We start from the raw sequence: 19,912 nt of genomic DNA, 5'->3' as shown, positions 1-19,912 counted from the left end.
CCTGCTCCAACAGGTCCATGTCTTTCCTGTGCTGGGGACCGGAGCTGAATGCAGCACTCCAGGTGGGGCCTCACGAGGGCAGAGTAGAAGGGGAGAATCACCTCCCTCCATCTGCTGGTCATGCTTTTTTTGATGCAGCCCAGGATACGGTTGGCTTTCTGGGCTGTAAGTACACATCGCTGGCTCATATCCTATTTCTCATCCACCAGTATCCTTCTCCTCAGGGCTGCTATCAGTCCATTCATCCCCCAGTCTGTATGGATATTGGAGACTGCCCTGACCCAGGTGCAGGACCTTGCACTTGGCCTTGTTTAACTTCATGAGGTTCACATGGGTCCACTCCTCAAGGCTGTCAAGGTCCCTCTGGATGGCATCCCTTCAAGTAAAGCAATCTTTATTCTCTGGGGTTTTTTATCCCCTTCCTTTCAATGAGCTAATTTCTTGTTGGGTTAGTTCTCCCAACCAACTCAGCCTGCAACTACATGACCCCTCTATCTGACAAGTAAAGTGGTATCAACACAGAAGGGAACCAAAACAGCAGAATGGGAGAAAAAAAAACAAGCAAAGCCTTTCATTTCAGCAGCACTCTGCAGTTGCACTGAATTAACTGTAACATCATGAGTCACACCACTAGCATCATCTTTCAAGCCTGCTTTTGATAGATGAGTGCATCCCTGAATACATCCAATTGATAACTATTCCATTTATAAAAGAGTTTAAATTTTAATCGATGCAGTTTAATTCCATTACAATTAGTCTCAATATTTTGTTTATCAGTACTTGATGGGTTTGTATGAAAACAGAATTTTAAGGCAAAATCATGTAATCTCTGAACTTCCTTTTCTAGAAAAAAAACAGAGCAGTAGGTCTGGGATAGAAGGTGGTCCAGTGTCGTGGTTTAACCCCAGCTGGCTACTAAGCACCACACAGTCACTCGCTCACTCCCCCCCCGAGGTGGGATGGGAGAGAGAACCAGAAGAGTAAAAGTGAGAAAATTCATGGGTTGAGATAAAGACAGTTTAAAAGGTAAAGCAAAAGCCACGCAGGCAACCAAAGCAAACCAAGGAATTCATTCACCGCTTCCCCATTGGGCAGGCAGGTGTTCAGCCATCTCCAGGAAAGCAGGGCTCCATCAGCTATAAATTCAATCTAGCACATTCCAATCAAACCTGTGATTATCTTGAACCCTTTGAGCCACACGTTGGGCACCAAAAAGTTTTGAGATAAGAACACTTTAATAAATGAAGTGGAATAAAATAATAATAATAATAATAATAATAATAATAATAATAAATTGTAATGAAAAGGAAAATAACAACAACAAACAAGAAAGGCAAGTGATGCAAATGAAAACAATTGCTCACCACCCTCCGACAGATGCCCAGCCCAAGCAGCGGTCCCCCGGCCAGCTTTCCCCCTAGTTTATATACTGAGCACGACATCGTATGGTATGCAATACCCCTTTGGTCAGTTGGGGTCAGCTGTCCCGGCTGTGTCCCCTCCCAACTCCTTGTGCACCCCCAGCCTACTCACTGGTGGGGTGGTGTGAGAGGCAGAAAAGGCCTTGACTCTGTGTAAGCACTGCTCAGCAGTAACTAAAACATCCCTGTGTATCAACACTGTTTTCAGCACTAATCCAGAACACAGCCCCATACCAGCTACTATGAAGAAAATTAACTCTATCCCAGCCAACACCAGCACATCCAGAAACAGGTAATATAGTTGGAGGGCTTGCATTTCTTTACCTGGCTTTCTTCCTTTCAAGTAGATTTCAAGTTCTCACTTTTTTTCTTTGTAAGTTCTCACATATTTTTGATATGTGGACAAATATTTTAAAATGTAGTAGTTCTGAGAGACTGAAATAAGCAAAGCAGCAATTTTTTTTTTTAGAGGAATCAACATGAATAAAAGACTATGCTTTTCAACATTGCTACACAAAACATTGAGCTACTAGTCATTTTACCTTTAACCAGAAGAAATACACTTAAAATACCTTCAAAGAAGTTAGAGACTTCTGTTTGTTGACTTAATTTTATAACAATTTTGTCAAAAATGAACTGTTACACGTTTAAATTCACAATATGCCTTAGCCAACATGCCTTAGCCAATGAAACACTTATATTAAAACATAAGTCATAGGCAAGAATATGTTAAAGCACTTTTAAAAATAGTAAGTACCATAAGGAAAGAAATCTCTATCAAAAAAATGCAATCAAAATAAAGCCTCTGGAAAACATTAATTTAGTTTCACTGAAAAGTAAAGCTTCAATTCATAGGAATTTTTATGTTTATTCACATTTTACGATGATTTACTAACGATTGGAGAATAGCCATTTTTCACAGACATAAATTCAGCTTCCAGGGTCTTTGCTACATTAAAACCACTTGGACAAACAAAACCTCTAATTTTCAAGCATTTGTCCAAAGCATTTCAAAACAAATAAAGTTACATGGGCCCTATCAAAAGGATTGAATCCAGTAAGTACAGTAGAAGCAGTTGTCCATCACCTTATCTTTTAAGAGAATGTTAGGAATAAATCAACCAAAGTCTTGCTATCCCTGTTAACAATTTCTATTGTCACCAAAATAACACTGAAACAATTTCACAGAAAAGATCCTCTTCACTATACAAGTAGCTTACCTAAAAGCAGGGAATAATCAGAAAGAGAAGGTATGAACATAAAAAAAAGGAAAGAAGAAGAAACAATGGGCTAAATATTTGTAACCATAATTTACTTTCTAATCGGCTCACCGAAAGCAGCAAATGAACCCTGACTGCAAACGTCTGCCTACCAAACATTGCTAAAAACAATGACTCCCATTTAATCTACGGTAGATTGTATGGATTCCTCCCTCACCTAAATGCAAGACATTCAGCTATATATTTACTTTTTCTTGTAGATCCTTCCAATCTTCATAAATTTATATGCCAGAGAATGCAAACGTACACACAAATCCACCATTCTAGGTCTGTAACTTGCTGCATTTAACTGAAAATTGTGCCCGCATTTATAGCTTCCCCACACAGGAAAAATTCAAACACTCAGTGAAGTAGCATGAGTATCAAGTTTTAAATGGATGTTTTAAAAATATGAAGATAATATCAGGAAATATTAAGACAAATATTGTTTATAGGTTGCTATATTAATAACTTAAAAACGAATAAGTAAGCCAGCTGTTCATCACCACAGTGAGACCATTTTACTTGGAGACTTGAGCAAACACTCTGCATGCTTGGTGACTGAGGTACACAACGTGCCTCTAGAATTCGATGGAGATTTCAGCTCTGCTCTAGAACATCATACTACAATGAAACATGCAGACATTTTGATGAAAAAAAGTTGCACTTTTTTTTTTTTCCTTTTCCTTTCTTAATACTATGTCAAACTTGAAGAAGATTTCTCCAATGGGAAAATCTACTCCTCCTCTGTTTTTCATAGATGTACTCTTTGTCAACAACCTTAAAGTAGTTCAAAGCCATGACATTAATCGGTTAACTCCATTACTTACAGACAGGAAAAATCAATTTACCTGAATGCCATCAAGCAACTTGCTCATGCACCAGTAACTGTCAGCTTCTATGTTCTGCAGCACTTCTTCAGGCAGACTGGAAACATCAAAATTTTCCACTTCTTCTTCTTCTGTTTCAGGAAAAGAGAGAGAAAGACAAGTTAACAAAGTGCACAGAATAAATAAAGCAAGGATGAGGAAAACAACTGAAAACAAAGACAACCACCACTTATCTTCTAGTCAGAAACTTCAACACACATTTACTTTAACAGGGACTAAATGAATCATTTATTGCTCAACTGTGTCATCTAATGGCTTTAAATGTTAATGAATACTTAATTTCTTGCAGATTGTGAAAATCTCAAATCATGCCTGGTTAACCAGGATTAATATATAATAAATTACTTCATTCTAAACATTTCACACCTGAAAGAGGATCATCAGAAGCACTTTTGAGAGCCCTCAAGCTATGTGTGAACAATCTCTGCAGAACACGTCTATGTTTGAATCATGCACAGCAAACTACGTTGCCAGCCTTACAGAAGAAAAAGCCCTGAAAAATACTTTTTAGAAAACCAGTGAAATTTATTTAGAAAGCTGACTACAGCTTTACAAGGAAGATTTGGTTTTCACGCAAGCATTTGGAATCAGAAGGAAATCAGACAAAAGGAAACAGAAGAGTCCTGCTCCCCACCCCAGAAAAACCCCATGATTCTCAATATTGGAAAAGCATAGAAGCCCAATGATGTCTAATTCATGGAAACTGTGTCTTTCTCACAAGTGTGTTAAAAGAAATTCACATTTCACTATGAACTGAAATTTTACCACCTAAGCCATGTTGCGTTATTTTAAACCACAGCATCTGAATTAATCCCTTTTGGAAAGAACACAGAATGTGCTGCCTTGCCAGCTAACTCCCAAAGCTCCCATACAGCCCCAGAAGAGTGTTTAACACGAGCTGGGAATGCTCTGAGTAAATGCTATGGCTTCCCTCTTGCAGCAGCTCACAGCATCTTACTGTATCAAGACGAGAATCAAAGAAGCATCTTTCCCAACCCTGGTTTCTTCTCAAGGAGGGGGAGGTGCAGAAGAGAAAGGTGTTTGATTCTACTTAAACAGAGTATGATACACCAAAGAAGGAATTTCCTCCATTACGCAACTGCAAGGTAGCGTAGAATAAACACTAAGAGAAAACCAAGAACATCTAATTTCTTAAAGCTCCTCTATTATCTGTCTCATAGCTTTGCAGTATGTCATTACAGAAGCCTAATTACATCCTTAGGTTGTGACATTTGATTATGCTACCTTAAAGCACTTACTTCTCAATTGGTAATAACCATGAGCATTACATGTTATAAAATTATTTTAACGTACCAGTGATTTTACCACTACTAGTAGACACCGGTAGCAAGGTGTTACCAAAGCATTCTTGTTTGCACTGGTGTCTATATGTGGGTGTGCATCTTTTAAGAGATCACTGGTTTTGGATTGTAAAATATTAATAGCTGTAGGGCAAGGAGATTAGGTCATGCTAATAAAACATTAGTTAAGATATTGGGAAACCTGGTAGGTAAACCAGGGGATTGCAGCAGAGACTCCATAAAATAAAAGCACACGATGTCAGAGGTGACAGGATTGTAAACAATGCACCAGTAGTCACTTACTGGTTAATAAAGGAATGCCACCTTTGCACTGGAGTACAGTTTTAAAAACCCAGTTTCTAAAAGATGATCAACAAACATATTTTAAATACCCTACATAATCTCAGATATAACACTGCCTTGCAAAACAGTGAAGAAAGAGTAAGTAGCAGACTGCAGCAGCAAATTTTTTTAATAGCAGATCCTTTTGTGAGGAGGAAGTAACTCCTTACCCAATGTCAGCAGCATATTCCTCCCAGCAAAAAGGAGGACAGACCCCCCAGAAATCAGTACCATAACTCCCCTCCGAGCAATGGACAGCAAATTCTCACAATGCTGTGTGGAAAATGGGGGTAACACAGGCAGTAATTGGGAGGTAATAGTCCCCTCTAACATCTTTCTGTTCAGTTCCCATCACTTCCTTCCTCTATTAGAATCCCCTCATTAAAGGCAGCTTCTAGAACAAACTTGGGTTCATTTCCCTTATTAAATCTAACTCCTTCAGAAAAAGCATGTTAAGAGAAAAGCCCAGCATAATATATAAGAAGAAAGTTTTTTCACAGTAAAGATGCTTAAATACAATGGAGATAACAAGAAAGGATTGAAAGCAAACAGACCAACATCAAGAAAAACCCCAAAACATCTAACAATGAGGAAACCTAACTCAGGTTAGACAAGTAGCTCAGGTGATGTCTGTTTGGCAAAATTAATCCAAATTGAAATGCCAGTTCCTCAGCTTAAAAAGACGACCACAGAAAGGTCTCTCAAAGTCCAGAAAAAGTAGCAAATTGTTATTAATATCAGCATGCCTTTACCAAGCCCACTAACAGAAAAATTACTAAGAGTGCTCACAAGACTTACTCACAGAAAGACTGAAAATTATTAGACTTAACACGGACAAAACAAGTCAATCTAAGATGATAAGTTTCCTATGAACCTGTGAAAAAAATCAATATTAAGTATCTACCTATCTATCTCCAACCTGATGTGCCTTGAGATTTTAAAACAAATAAGAAAACCCCACAATTTTCAGCGGAGAAGCCCTTTTTAACAGTTCAGAAATTAAAAATAAGGATGAATATTCCCATTAATTTAGAAGAGAAAGACTCTTCCAGACAGAAAAGAAGATGAATGACATATCCTCTACAGCAGGAACAATTTTTTTTGTATATCCTATACATCTTAGCTCATAAAAATTTCTTACAGCTATACAGTGTATGTTTATTATATATTCATAAAACAGTGCCCCAGTACAAAAAAGTCTAGTTAGTATTTTTAATTTTCATTTTAACATTTTAAACAGCAAAAAAAGGAGTAACCCATTTTCTCTCTGCCTCACAATGTCTACAGAAAAAACAATAAATGTACCAGAGTTCCTGATATTTATATAAAACACAAACATATATTGAACTTTATTCCCCTTGAAAGAAGCAGTCTTCAGGCCCTCCTTCACTAAACACTTGCTGAAAGAATGAGATTACGACTACTTAGCTAGTGTGTTCCTTTGCAAATTTCCTGCCTTTGGGCACCTTTTCTTTTCATGATACTGCTATCACATTTCTGAACAAAAAGGAAGTTATAAACCGTAGCACAACACAATAACTCTTCTACAGGTGGGCATGAAGAGATAACAAATTAAAAAGACTATTTATCTTCCCTTTCTCATCTTTCTTATCTTACCTCTTTTTTGTCCTTCTCTTTCAAAATCTACCATTTCACACTATATTCTCATACCAGGATTTAAACCAACAAAAAAGCTGAAGATACACCTAACCATCGACAGAGTATTAGCTATCTTGTTCTAAAGCAGAAACCTAAAATAAATCAGATGAATCACATCCAAAGAAAACGCTGTTTCTCAGTATTAGCCATAACTGGAACTTAAAAGGATTGCCTCAGAATGCAGACCTCTAAACTGTCGAAGTCTAAACTTAGCTGAAATAAAACTTTAAATGCCCATCAAAAGACTTCCCACCCTGTGGCTGAACTACCTGCAACAACTGAAAATGACAGGCTGCGAGAAAACAACAGCAGTTTGAGAAACAAGGCTGAAGCAACTTGGACAGCAAAGACACACCAGCATCAATATTTTGGAAAAACTAGATTCTAATTGTTCTAGTAAGGAAGGACTATCAAATTAGACAGACACTGTGGAAGCCATCCAGACAGTGCATCTAACAAAGGCAGCACAGCATCACAAAAGCCACCAAACAAGCAAATGCTCAGTGATGTGCAACGGTTTCTGCTGCACCAATTCACCTCAACTTGCTGCACTTCACTGAGGAAGTTCAAAACTGACTCTTAATATCTGAATGACCCTTTTCCACACTACAGCTGAAATAAAAAAACGGCCATCCATTTTCAGGACAAGCTCCAATTAAGAAACATTTGATTGGCAGAATAATATGCAAAGTAACAGTTTACATATTTAAAGTTTATTCATTTATTTGTATAAGCACATAGTGCAAAGTGCTTCTTTTTCCACGCAGTTTTAAGGGGAAAAGCAATGAAGCTGCACGTTACTCCCCTTTTTTGGGTTTGGGTTTTTTGCTTATTTGAATGAAGAAATAAACACACTAAAGATGTTTAGGAAAGAAAGAGTGGAAGGGATTTCAGGACAAATAACAGAAGCAGAAATAACCATCTCAAAAGTACATGAGATTATTTCAATTTAAGACTTGTGCTTGAAAACAGAATTGCAAATTCTGGTTTTAGATAACTTTACATTTATTTTCAATGAGTGAAATCTGAATGGAGAGTAATATAAAGATTAAATAACAAGAATACAGAGGAAAACAGCAGGCCAATATGTACATGTATCAATATCTGGAGAAAAAAGATCACTGCATAAAATTTTCCGATTACAAAGTCTCACAGCAACTTTCCTCATTTTCTTCAGTCTCCTGTGGAGATCTTTATAGTCTTATCTATGTAATTGTAGAAGACAGTAAAATAGTTGCCTGGAGGAAAACTGCTGTAGCATGGAGTCAATGACATGCTGATCTGAATATGTGCATTGCTGTAAGCATGGTATTAGCTGTTTCTTTACTCATTCCCAGTGTATGCTTTTGAAACTTCCCACAGTGTGAAAGAAGTAACTTTTTCTAAACAGCTTTAACTGGATCCACTCCCAAAGGCAAAGATATAAGGATAAAATGAAAAATAAAAACATTATTACTTACAACTACTTACAGATTTCTTTTTCCAATGACAGTAGAAAATAGACATGATAAACAGATGATAATAGCTTACCTCCATTAAAAATAGGTTTTAATATGAGATTAAGCCTAGTTGACAATTTTGGTGGAAGTTGTTCAAAATGCTAAAATTAAGTTTATATCTGATCTTCATCTTTTAGATGTATTTGATTTCTTCTAAAAAATGTTTGAGTTTCACCTTTTCAGTACAGATCATGGGTAAAAACATCTGCCATTACAGACAGATGGAATCATCCGAAACAATTTTTTTCATTAAAGAACTGGAAAATCTTAATTTTAGAGAGAATTTTATTTATGTAGAAATCATGTCCTGAAATAGAACTAAAATACTGAAAACATATGACAATATTAAAGTGGGTTAATGATATTGCTACAGTAACTAGCAGCCCTCTCAATGCATCCAAATAGCCACCTGTGTCCAACTATGTGTTCAAACGCAACCAACAAAAAGGCAACCTGCACTCACAATTTCTCTAAACCCATTACTTACACCAACACCAATACTCAGTCTTTATAAAGCGGGAAAGAAATGAATGTAACTTGATAGCTTTACTACTTCATTGCACAAAGCAAGCTCATACAAAAAATACCTCTATTACATAAAGCCTATATTCTTCCAAAGGAAACTAATTTTTAAGGAAACAAATATTTAATTGGCTTATTAATGTTTTAATTTTAGCTTTTTATCTTGAAACGGTGTTTCAGCACTCAGAATCAGGCAAAACTGAGATGAATTCACTGGAGTGGAAGGTAGTGGACAAAATGGATGGTGGCATAAGAAAGATCCAGTGCTGAAGCCCAAAACAGACTGTAAGAGCATCAGTAAATTATGGATTGTTATTTACATACATCCAATATACAAAATAATACATATAAACATTAGGAAGGTTAATTCTCTGAACATCTTAAAATTGCTCTTTTTTTAGCACTAATTTGTGTAAACATATTTCCCATCAAATGTATAAAAAGTATTATCATATGTTCCAAGTCCAAATTACATACCTCTTGCAGAGGTGCAAGGAAATCATTCTGACTGTACATGCACAGGTACTTGTCCATATAAAGTTTACTATGTTGTAATCTACTTCAGATGTTGCATCTTCAGATAGACCTAACCTAAAAGTTACCAGTAAGTACAGAAAATACAAAACTATAGGCATATGACTGCATGCAGAGGTGCACAGTAATATTTCCATATCTAGAAGATCTTACATATTCCACTTCAAACTCAGTTTTCAAAAAGCCTTATGAAACAGCTATTCAGTCACTGCTGCACTAAGGCAATGTTTTTCTAAGGAGATCAGGACATACTAGAGCATTTAAGTGTAAATTCTTTCAGTAACAATTACCTAATTAAGTATGTACATAACCAGATCAATATCTCTCATTGAAAAAATCTTAATTACAAATTTATCTGATACAAATAGCTTTTGAGACGTTAAGGATTAATCACTGAAGTAAAAACTTCCCTTTCTTTGCAATACTGCAGTCACAAAGGTAAAATTAAAAAAAATTACAATAATTCAATCATCTCACCAGTCCAGGTTAGGTAAGTATGACCTTATTGCATTTCAAATATTCCCCTATTACCAGTCATATTTGCACACACACACAAGGTATTGTTGACTTGTCTGTTTTAACACTGTTAATAATCTTACACTTGTTTTCAGTTGATCTGCCACAATTTCCTTAAGATGCTATAGGAAGCAAGATGAATGTCTTTATACATCAGTATAAGAATGTTTTAAACATTAATCATTTTACTTTTTTAATATTAATCTCTAAATAATTTTACTGTATATGGGGAATGTCATAATCTCCTTTGACCTGCAGAACAAGGTAAATCACCATCTCCAAAACCCCTGTAAACTTGATTACTTTGACCTAATTTTTATGCTCATCAAAATTAATGTATGACCCTGCCAGTACTCTCAATTTGTTCTACCACAAAAGATATACTTACTCCCTAATTCCAGATTCTGTATAACAGTAATCAGTAAATCACTGAGAGACTTCCCTTAGTGGGCCTACACGCTTGCCAGTAAGATTTTCTACTCAGGCTTTTTCTAAACTAGATTTTAATGGCTTTTTTGTTTCCCCCACACTAAGTAGTCCAGAACTTGCCCTTAATTCCTATTCATGAGCCACTGCACATATCTACACAGAAATAGGCCTGTTTTTAGGAATGATAAATCTATTTGAAAAATAGGGCAAATTCTCAGCTCATGTTGCAAATTAAACAAAAGACATCAGTTCCTCACAGGCTGCAGACAACTGAAATTACCATGCAACAATTCAGATATGAGAAAGATGAAACACATCTTTACTGCTTCAACAGCTCTACCACCAAAATAGGGTACAAAAGAGAACTAAGTAAACCAGGTGGCACCAACAGGTCTTTGACCCACAGAACTTACACAATGCCACATACAAAACTGGCAACCTCTTACACAGGTGAGAAATCTAGCCAGTGAATGCAGTTTACCCTTAGGAAAAAAAAGGTACAAGCCACATCCTTGAGTATAACATTGTTGTGAAACAGGAGTCTTCAAAGTGTGTAAGATGACAGCTCTTCTTAAAAATGTATTTTAGCAACAATGAAGAATACAACATTCAGCACAAATCCTTCTCAGAGTAATCACTTCAGTAGGTTTGCTGCTGTCAACCAAAACAGATTGCCAAGCAGAAGTGGTGCATGTGATACCAAATTACGGGACTAGTAATTAGCATCCAATATGCACAATGAGCACAGGATGCTGATGAGCATTTTCTTAGAATGCCTGATAAGGGAGTTTTCTGAGAAATCCAAAAGGTGCTTGGAGAATAGGAAATGAAAGATTAAAGGTTGAACATGTCTCCCAAACCACATTTTTTAATTATCTAGTTTGTGCTTATCATTTAATTTTTTAAAGCATCAAGCCTATGTACGCACATACACAAAAACAAGCAGTGCACAAACCAGCAAGAATGAGATAAGAGTGAACCATAGAGTGGTCAAACAAGTCTAAAGCAAGCCTCAGGAACACAGGCCTTGCCTGTGTTAAGGTATGGGATTGACTGCAGGGCTATTTTAGAGATAGTCACTCTAGCACTGTATTTTTTAAAACAGAAGAGCCTTCAAAAAGAATCTATAATTTGTTAATTTTGAAAGGAATTATTTTTTGGACAGGAAAAAAATTAAACTGCATTAAAGGCCAAAATGTATTTAAAATATTTTTAAAACCCAGTCTATATATCTGCGTATGCAAGGGTGAATTTTTAAAGTACTAAAAATTAATACTTCTTACCTGAAACTATAATAAAAAAAAGAAATTGTCTTGCATGTGATTAGTTAATATTAAAAGGTAGGCAAAGAGAACTCATTTGAACAATCCCATAAACAGTAATATGTTTAATACATGACCTGGATAATTTAAGCAAGCTTAAGGTTCAACTTTAACTTTGATAAATATAAAAGTAATAAAAATTATTCAAGAAATTGTATGTAAATATAAAAACGTTTAAAATTTCAGAAGTTTAATTTTTTCAGTGATGAAAGATTGAAAAATTTGCCACTGTCAAGTATACTCAGCAACCATTTACATATGACAATAACTCTATATAAGCATAAATTCACCTGCTCATGAAGAAATTTTTATTTTAACCTATTATTGTCATTGAACTGAACAACTAAATAAATTCTCAAAGAAAAATGGATGGCAGGGGAATTAACTGTTCTTCTGCGACATCATACGCACGAGCCTATGATCATGGCAGTTTGCTGCAAATCCAAACTGTGAAATGTTGGTTAAATTTCTTAATCAAAATTACATGCTTCCTTATTTTGTAATCTCCCATGTCATTCACAGCTAGTAAGAAAGAAATGCACCTCACAGACTTCTCACCTTATTTCAACAGAACATAAGTACCATCCATTATTTGCACTTTTTAGCACAAATTGAGTATACTGAATTAGAAGAAGCATATTTGAGGAGAATGAACTCTGACTGCACAGGCAACACTGCTTCTTATATTGCTTAATTGTTGAGTGGAATCCTTAACTATCTTAATCTGCTGTGCTTTACAGTTTCCCAATGAAACTGTCACATATGAGTCTGTGGCAAAAAAGCCACAAGGATTGCTTTAGTCATGAGATTCAATCATATTTTTACATACTGTATAGGTATTTAAGATAAAGAAATAATCATATCACATAGTACAAGCTATAAGAAAAAAACCTGCTCGATCTACTCAAAAATAAGAGTATGGTGACTTTATTTTTCTTTCCCTATATTACTGTAAGAAAGGTAGTGCCTTTAAATTGCAGTTGTACTGTAACAAAGTAAACTTTTTATCTCATAATTAACTAAAGACAGAACATGCAAATCAGTTCAGAAATGTCTTTGATGACAATACAACTCATAAGTCAATAATTTTTTTTGAAGTATTAATTTTTACTAAAATCAATGTGCTATAAAAGCATTAAATAATTTCTGTTTCTATGAAATAAGCCAACTAAAACACATAGAAGAAAAATTATTTTGCAAAAAAACTTACCCTTTTCCTTTTTTTGGTTACTGTGCTTAAGTACTTAATTTTTCATTTCTGATTTATAATTAGTTTTCCACAGCTTAAAGTAGAAATTAAAAATTTCAATTTCCCCAATTAAAAAAAAAGCAAGAAATCCCCATACTGATGAAAAAGCCCAATTACTTTGTGATTACTATGATTAAAAAAGGCTTGCATTTAAACTATAAGCAAAGCTTATACAAATTAAAATGTTTCAGCATACAAAATTTGACAACTGTATTTTAACTGGTTTGAAAGTTACAACTAACCATGTATCTCATTGAAAATAAGACAAAAAAAAGCTGTGTACAACTATGTTTAAATCACTGATCCACCAAATTTAAAAACCTTCTCTTAGACCTTGAGATACTACCCATCTTATACAACGGTATTTGAATGTTACGTTCCTGACATTTGTACAGCATGTTATCATTGCTCAAGTAATTCTTTCTCTTTCAGGTTTTCTTCCTGTGAGTTACTTTATCATAAACACAGAAAGTTGTGATATTTGGATGCCAAAAGCCATTAAAGTAATTTCCCAGTCTATTGGAAAGCATGCTTGAGAAGATTTAGATCTGAAAGTATAACCACCTCTGTGCTGCTTCACTATAGAAAGATGATCATTAATTATAACTATATGGAAACCATGGGGGAGAGTAAAATGAATGCACAAGCCAGAACTAAAATATGCAGCTCCCTTTGGAATACATGTCTCTCCCATAGTTACATTAATTGTAATTAACTTGCTCCCTCTTCACAATTCTTTAATTTTTACACCTGCAGAAATCTTTTGGTTTCTCTTCAGTTTCATTTTACTGCTTCTACCATTATTCAAGATCTTGTTTTCCATTTATTCCCATGACCCAACAATTCCAGTTTGTAATTTCAAATAAAATACCGTTCACTAACCTCTCATGACTTCCTCACAGTGCAAGTCTATTAGTTTCTTAATTGCCTTCAGAAATGAGACAATATAAGCCACAAAAAGTATTTCAAACTTAACAGAAATGTTTTTGGGGTTTTTTTTAAGGTAACATTCATATTATCAAATTAATTTAATTTTTAAAATTCTGGGAGTGTGCATTAAGCATCAGGAAATAACGTCTTCTTCAGACAGATGCATTGAAAAATTTAGAAATACACATACAGATGCAAAGCAAACTTTAAAAATAGATAATTAAAATCCCCATCAGTAATCATATTTATACACTTAAACACATCATCCTATGCACAAAAATAGGACTTCTGTTAGAATTTTTCTTTATGTACATGGGGAATAAAAATATTTTTTCTTCAAGTACTCTTTAGTATACCTCAGAGAAAAAAAAACAACAAACAGAAGAACTAGAAGTAAATACTGCAATAATATAAAGACTGTTATTTAACAGACAAATATGAGTTAGCTGAAAACCTCAAATACTTAAAATCAACAGAAAAAACTAATTCTGACTTATTTATTCTGAATACTAATGACAAAATTTTTGAGCTTGTTTTTTTGTATGAAAACATAAAATAGTATTTAATATAGAGTACAGTTAGATATGTAACTGTAGGCCAGAAGAAAATCCATATTAAGCCTCTAAACTACCCAAAGCACTTGAAGCAGAACATACGATCATGGCTCTCTATCTGAAGAACAGTATAGAATCACAGAAGGGACCTTGAAGATCAACTAGTTCCAAGCCCCCCCGCAATGAGCAGGGACATCTTCAACTAGACCGGGTTGCTTAGAGCCCCGTTCAACCTGACGTTGAACACTTCCAAGGATAGGACATCCACAACTTCTCTGGGCAACCTGTTCCAGTGTTTCACCACCTGCACAGTAAACATTGTTTTAAAAGAAAAAATAAAATAAAATAAAAATCACATAGCCAGTGAAGCAATTGTTATGACCTCACAGACTTTCTTGGAGAGAACGGAAATGCCTGGTAGTAGTAAAATGATATAGAATAAACTTTCAGGAAGAGAAGAGACAGCAGAGACAACATGTAGTCTAAGAAGCAATTCTGCTCACCAATCAGCAGAAATAGAAGACAAATTAATATAATTATGCTACCTCAGCATTTTTAGAGCTTGTGTGTTTAATCACAATATAAAATTAAATTAATGACCCTTAAAGGTCTTGAAGACTTCCTCTAGTAAAACACAGAAGGTAGCATGCTGAGTAACTCAAGCTGGATGAATCTCTCAGTGGTGAAACTGTATAGCCAGGAAAAGAAAAAGTATAGTCAGAAAAGGCAGCAGGGTTTGTAGGATGAACATGTTTCTTGTCACACCAACTGATCTATTAGGGAGAAGAACACAAGACAAGTTTACAGACACAAAAGCTGCTTTCATAGTCTATAAAGAGATATTACTACATTACAGAAACATTAATTTAATTTTGTTAGAAGCCTTTGATTAGTCCCATTTGACCTTAGAAATTCCTTATTAATTTAGGGATTTGTTCTATATATCTCTTTTGAATTTTTGCTGTAAGAATTACTCTGTTTCTGTCCATAAGACAGGGTCTGGAAAATTTCTTCACAGGAAACATCTAAGCAAAGCATCCACACAGCTCCTCTGCCATGGAGTGACATTTCAGAGGTTCCTTTCACACATCTGTCAGACTTTTTGACGCTTTGATAGGCTTCCTGGCACTGATATGATTGAAGAAATTTTTATTAGCAACTTTCAAGTCACTTCCTGGCTGTTCCTCTAAAATGTAAAACGATGATAGTCATCCAAAAGGAGATTTAACTTCCTGGGATTATAAACTCCTTTTTTTTTTCCTCATATTTTGATTCTGCTTTTCGAAAAAGTCTTCACACCATAGCTTTACTACGAATAATAAACAGAGGCTGGGCCATACATTGTAACATACTGATCAGTATTCTCAACATACTCTTCTTTCACATGATACAGAAGCATGCAGACAAAGATTAAAAAAAAACCCAAAACCAAAACCAAAAAATTCCCCAAGCCCGACCTGCAGATGCCTCCACTCACAATAATGCAAAGAACAGAAGAACAGATAACAAGAAGCTGTAAGTTTAAGGAAATATAATTTAGTTATTTTTGCCCTAACAGCAGTAAGAAATTTTTGTACTAGAACAAGGTATTATGTTAGGAAGAGTAGGAAGATGAAGGTAATCTTACACCTACGGACATAAATGATTCAAAAAAATTTGTATGAAATGGCAATTACCATTTTTTCAGTTACTATCTTATGCCAACAAAGATCAAATATTTTCATTTAATTCCCTGTTTAACAAGAAAGACAGTTACATACAGCAGCATTTTTAAGATAAAAAAATGAATTCAAATAGTAGTACCCGGAAGTAATTACTACCAGTCAACAGAAATCATTATGTCTGATAAATCCTCCATCTGACACTTATTAATCTTTGAGATAGTAGGTGTTTGCTTCTTCAACAGTTGCTCTTACATTTTTTCTCCATAGCCAATCTTTCTTAATCCTTTTAGACACTTTTTTTAAAGCTTGTCACCAGAACACAGATCAAAAATAAAGACTGTTGCTTACTACACTTTCAATGAAAATACGGCAGTATGACAATTAGATATATTACTGCTTTGAAATACCTATTTAGGTAGGTAAAAGGGACACCTTTGGGACTCAGAGCACACCGACTTAGTATGTAGATGCCACTCTGAAAAAGGAAGAGCATTTTCTAATATGACAAGTCTGACCCACTCAGATTATTTTCTTTTTAGTTACGTGAAAGTCCTTTCTTTTTATTCAAAGTCCTACAAAAATAATGCTAACATTTTGGGAAAAAAAAAAATAAAAGAAAGAAAAAAAAAAAGGGAAGTTTGGGGATTACAGATTTTTACGCTTTCTTCCCCTGAAGAAAGGAAAAGCTACATTTTAAATATAACAATGTTTTCCTGTGAAGGTATATTCATAAGAAATCATTCACCTTTTTAAATTTGAAATACCTCAGTAACCTCTAGCATACTCTTAGTACAAATCCACCACTTAGCATTTTGTCTAACTTTTCTACTCCTCGCATTACCATAATTTGACTCAGAACACCAAAAGTTAGAAACAGCTTTCAGAACAGGTGAAAGCATCTTTCTGTTTACACTTCTTTATTTACAGAAATTGGCTCAAATTGCATCAGATAAAGAAATCAGGGAGATTACATTGAAGAACTGTTTTTAGACAACTGTATTATTTCAGTTTGGTTTAGGACATTATGACATTAGTATAAGCACAAAGGAATAGAACAAGTATTTTCCAAAAGAAGAAAAACAACTTAAGCAAACATGTACTCTTATTTATCAAATAAAAGCTCATGAGAAAATTTTAAACCAAATTGTTATCTTGAATTATATTTTGATAATTTGCCCACAAAAGTATGTTGAATATACAACAGTTCAGAACTATAAAACTCAAAGACAGCATTATCTGAAAAATTTTTTGAATAGTCAAAAAATACCATGGATATCTAGACTGTAAACAGTAATGTTATAAAGCAATGCAACAATCCTATTAAGATTTAGTAGAGCCTACTTTACACTTTAAAAATAGAAAGCAAACTGTTTCAGATTAGATGCAGTGATAGTTAGAAAATCTGTCACACTTGTATTCATCTACTAGAGTTTTATGAAGATTCTCTTTCTCCCTTGTCATTCAAACTTGAATTTAGATCGATAACTAGAGTATGAAAGAATAAACGCAACAGAGAAGTTCATTTAGTAGTAAAACTGAAATATTATTGCTTTATTTTTCAACAGATCATGGGTTTTGAACTTTTTCTTCTATATGTTTTAGGACTTAAAACACAGTGCTTTGGTTTCATGAGCTGAATTCTGACATCCCTGGTAACTCTACTAACATAGAAAATTGCAGATATTTTAAGTTTTACATCAACACGACAACAGACTCCCTGTTAACGTGTTTTGGTGTTTGGTTTTTTTTTTTTTTTTGCACAGGCATCTTTCACAGATACTTTATGTAGTGGGTTTTTTTTTTTCCATTCACCGTTAACATTCAAGAATCCATGCTTTAGTTATGTGGATTGCCCTTTCTTTGAAGACTATTTAAAAGCCTAAGAAAGTCTGAAAGACTAATACACCTTAAAATTTCAGGGTTTGGGGTTTTTTCTTTCCTTTCTTTTTTAGAAACAGAAACTCGTAAGACACTATCAGCAATTAATACCATTACTCAACATTAATTTTCTCTTAGATAGCGAACTAAAAATAACAGGCGATTAAGCAGTTGGATATACTTACTAGGATAATCTTTATGTCTCTTTTTCACTTCTAACAGCAATTGCTAACCACAGCCAGAGAAATCTAACTTTAATTAGGCTTATTCCAGTTCAGATAGATAGGAACCTTTTTTAAAGTACTCACAGAAAAGTTTTAGTTAAAATAAGCTACTTTTTCCCTGGCAGATAGTGAAGCTGAGGGTACATCCTACTTCCTCTACTAACACACCACAGCTAAATACTCAGCACTATTACTACTATGCTTCTATAATCAAACTAAAGAAGACATTTTATCACAGTCCACACTTTATTCAAACTTGCAATATGTGCCAGTTCATAAGAATAAGAAATTTGATTTTGCAAATTGTGTGGTTAAGCAAATGGATTTTCAAGAACTTAATTTTTTCTCAGTGGAGGTCATGAAGATGACTTGAGTTATTTTCTCCATCCCATCAGTCTGATACAACTTCCAACACTTTGGTTACAAAGATCTATGGACCGCTTAAAAAAAAAAATTAAGATTATAGAAAACATATCTACATACGATAAGCAAAGAAAGGCGGCAAAGCCTAAGCTTTGCCACCTTTCAGGGGAATTTTCAGGAAGACTAAAAAAAAGTTTGTATAACAATTTTTTTTTTTTTTTTTAATTAGCCTTGAAGTTGAAATTGTTAACTGGAAAACTTATATTCACATTGCTTGGTTATTACAATTATTAATAAAAACTTGTTCAATCAGCCTCAAATCTTTCTCCAAGAAGTCTATTGGATGCAACCATGCATCCAATGTTTCAGATGAACTGTTATAATTAGCTTGGAAATTTGACAGTATATTGAAGAGAGAGAAATCAAAACTGAAACACAGAGGTAGAGAAGGATTGATTTTGTAAAACAGTACTGTCTATTATAATAAATCATGACCATTCAAGACAATACTAGAAAGTAAAAATACTAGAAAAGCAGGTTACCGTACCCTACATCTGTCTGTTGAGATGCTTTTATGAGTGCTCCCTATCTTGCCAAGAGAAAAATAAGTGGAATTCACAAAGGCTTATCATGAGGGTGCAGTTTAATAATACAGCTAAAGCAGTCTAAGAGCTACCTGGCATAAAACGGGGAAGAAGGGAGAAGCAGGATCTCTAACATACTCCTATCCCCACACCAGTACTGACATTCATCTCTGATCACTGAGGTGAGAGATGAAAATTAAATTATTCATTTTATTATGGGGCTAATTTCCTGACAGTTTAGCTGAACTGATCCACTGTGCCAGAGAAAAGCCAATGCTGACCAAAGAGAGAAGACAGGATCATGTTTGGGGTTTGGAAAGACAAAGCAAAGCTACCAATTTTGACAGCAACAAGTCCTGATTTAGCTGTGTGATCTAAGCACATGGCAAGCAAACCCTCTTCTGCCCAACTAAACCTGATTTGGAAATACTCAAATATGCAGCTCCACTGTTAAGTTTAAAGAGCAGTGAAATGAAGCCAGGACAGGCAGGGTACGTAAACCTCTTGAAACAGCAAATGAGATCTGGAAGAAAATGAATTCTACAGCACATAGTAATCTAGCTCACACAGTTTCAATCCCTTATTGGGAATCATATATGTTAATGAGTAAAAACATATGTAGCAGTATACTATCACCCAAGTACACCAGTTACTTGCAGATGTGTGCTCAGCTGCTCATTATTAACACCTTCTCAAGGTTACTATACTCCAAGAAATGCCAGTAGCAAAAATCAGGTTGATACAGTTAGCTAAAAATCCACTAATTAAATAA

General features: G+C 34.8%; 1 protein-coding gene across 4 annotated transcripts in view; it reads right to left on the bottom strand.

The window, feature by feature from the left end:
* TBC1D22A (TBC1 domain family member 22A) overlaps positions 1-19,912 on the bottom strand; it is a 188,721-nt gene that overhangs the window by 115,916 nt on the left and 52,893 nt on the right. For 3 of the 4 annotated variants that reach the window (XM_059816198.1, XM_059816200.1, XM_059816201.1), the window contains one exon: positions 3,532-3,641. In XM_059816198.1, the coding sequence (XP_059672181.1) occupies positions 3,532-3,641 (110 nt within the window). The remainder of the gene's footprint in view (positions 1-3,531; positions 3,642-19,912) is intronic. The other variant, XM_059816199.1, reaches the window with a different exon arrangement.

This window comes from Gavia stellata, chromosome 4 (genome assembly GCF_030936135.1).
Source record: "Gavia stellata isolate bGavSte3 chromosome 4, bGavSte3.hap2, whole genome shotgun sequence".
NCBI classification, from domain to species: Eukaryota; Metazoa; Chordata; class Aves; order Gaviiformes; family Gaviidae; genus Gavia; species Gavia stellata.
Note: the sequence above shows the minus strand (reverse complement) of the source record. Positions and strands in the feature narration are given on the sequence as shown.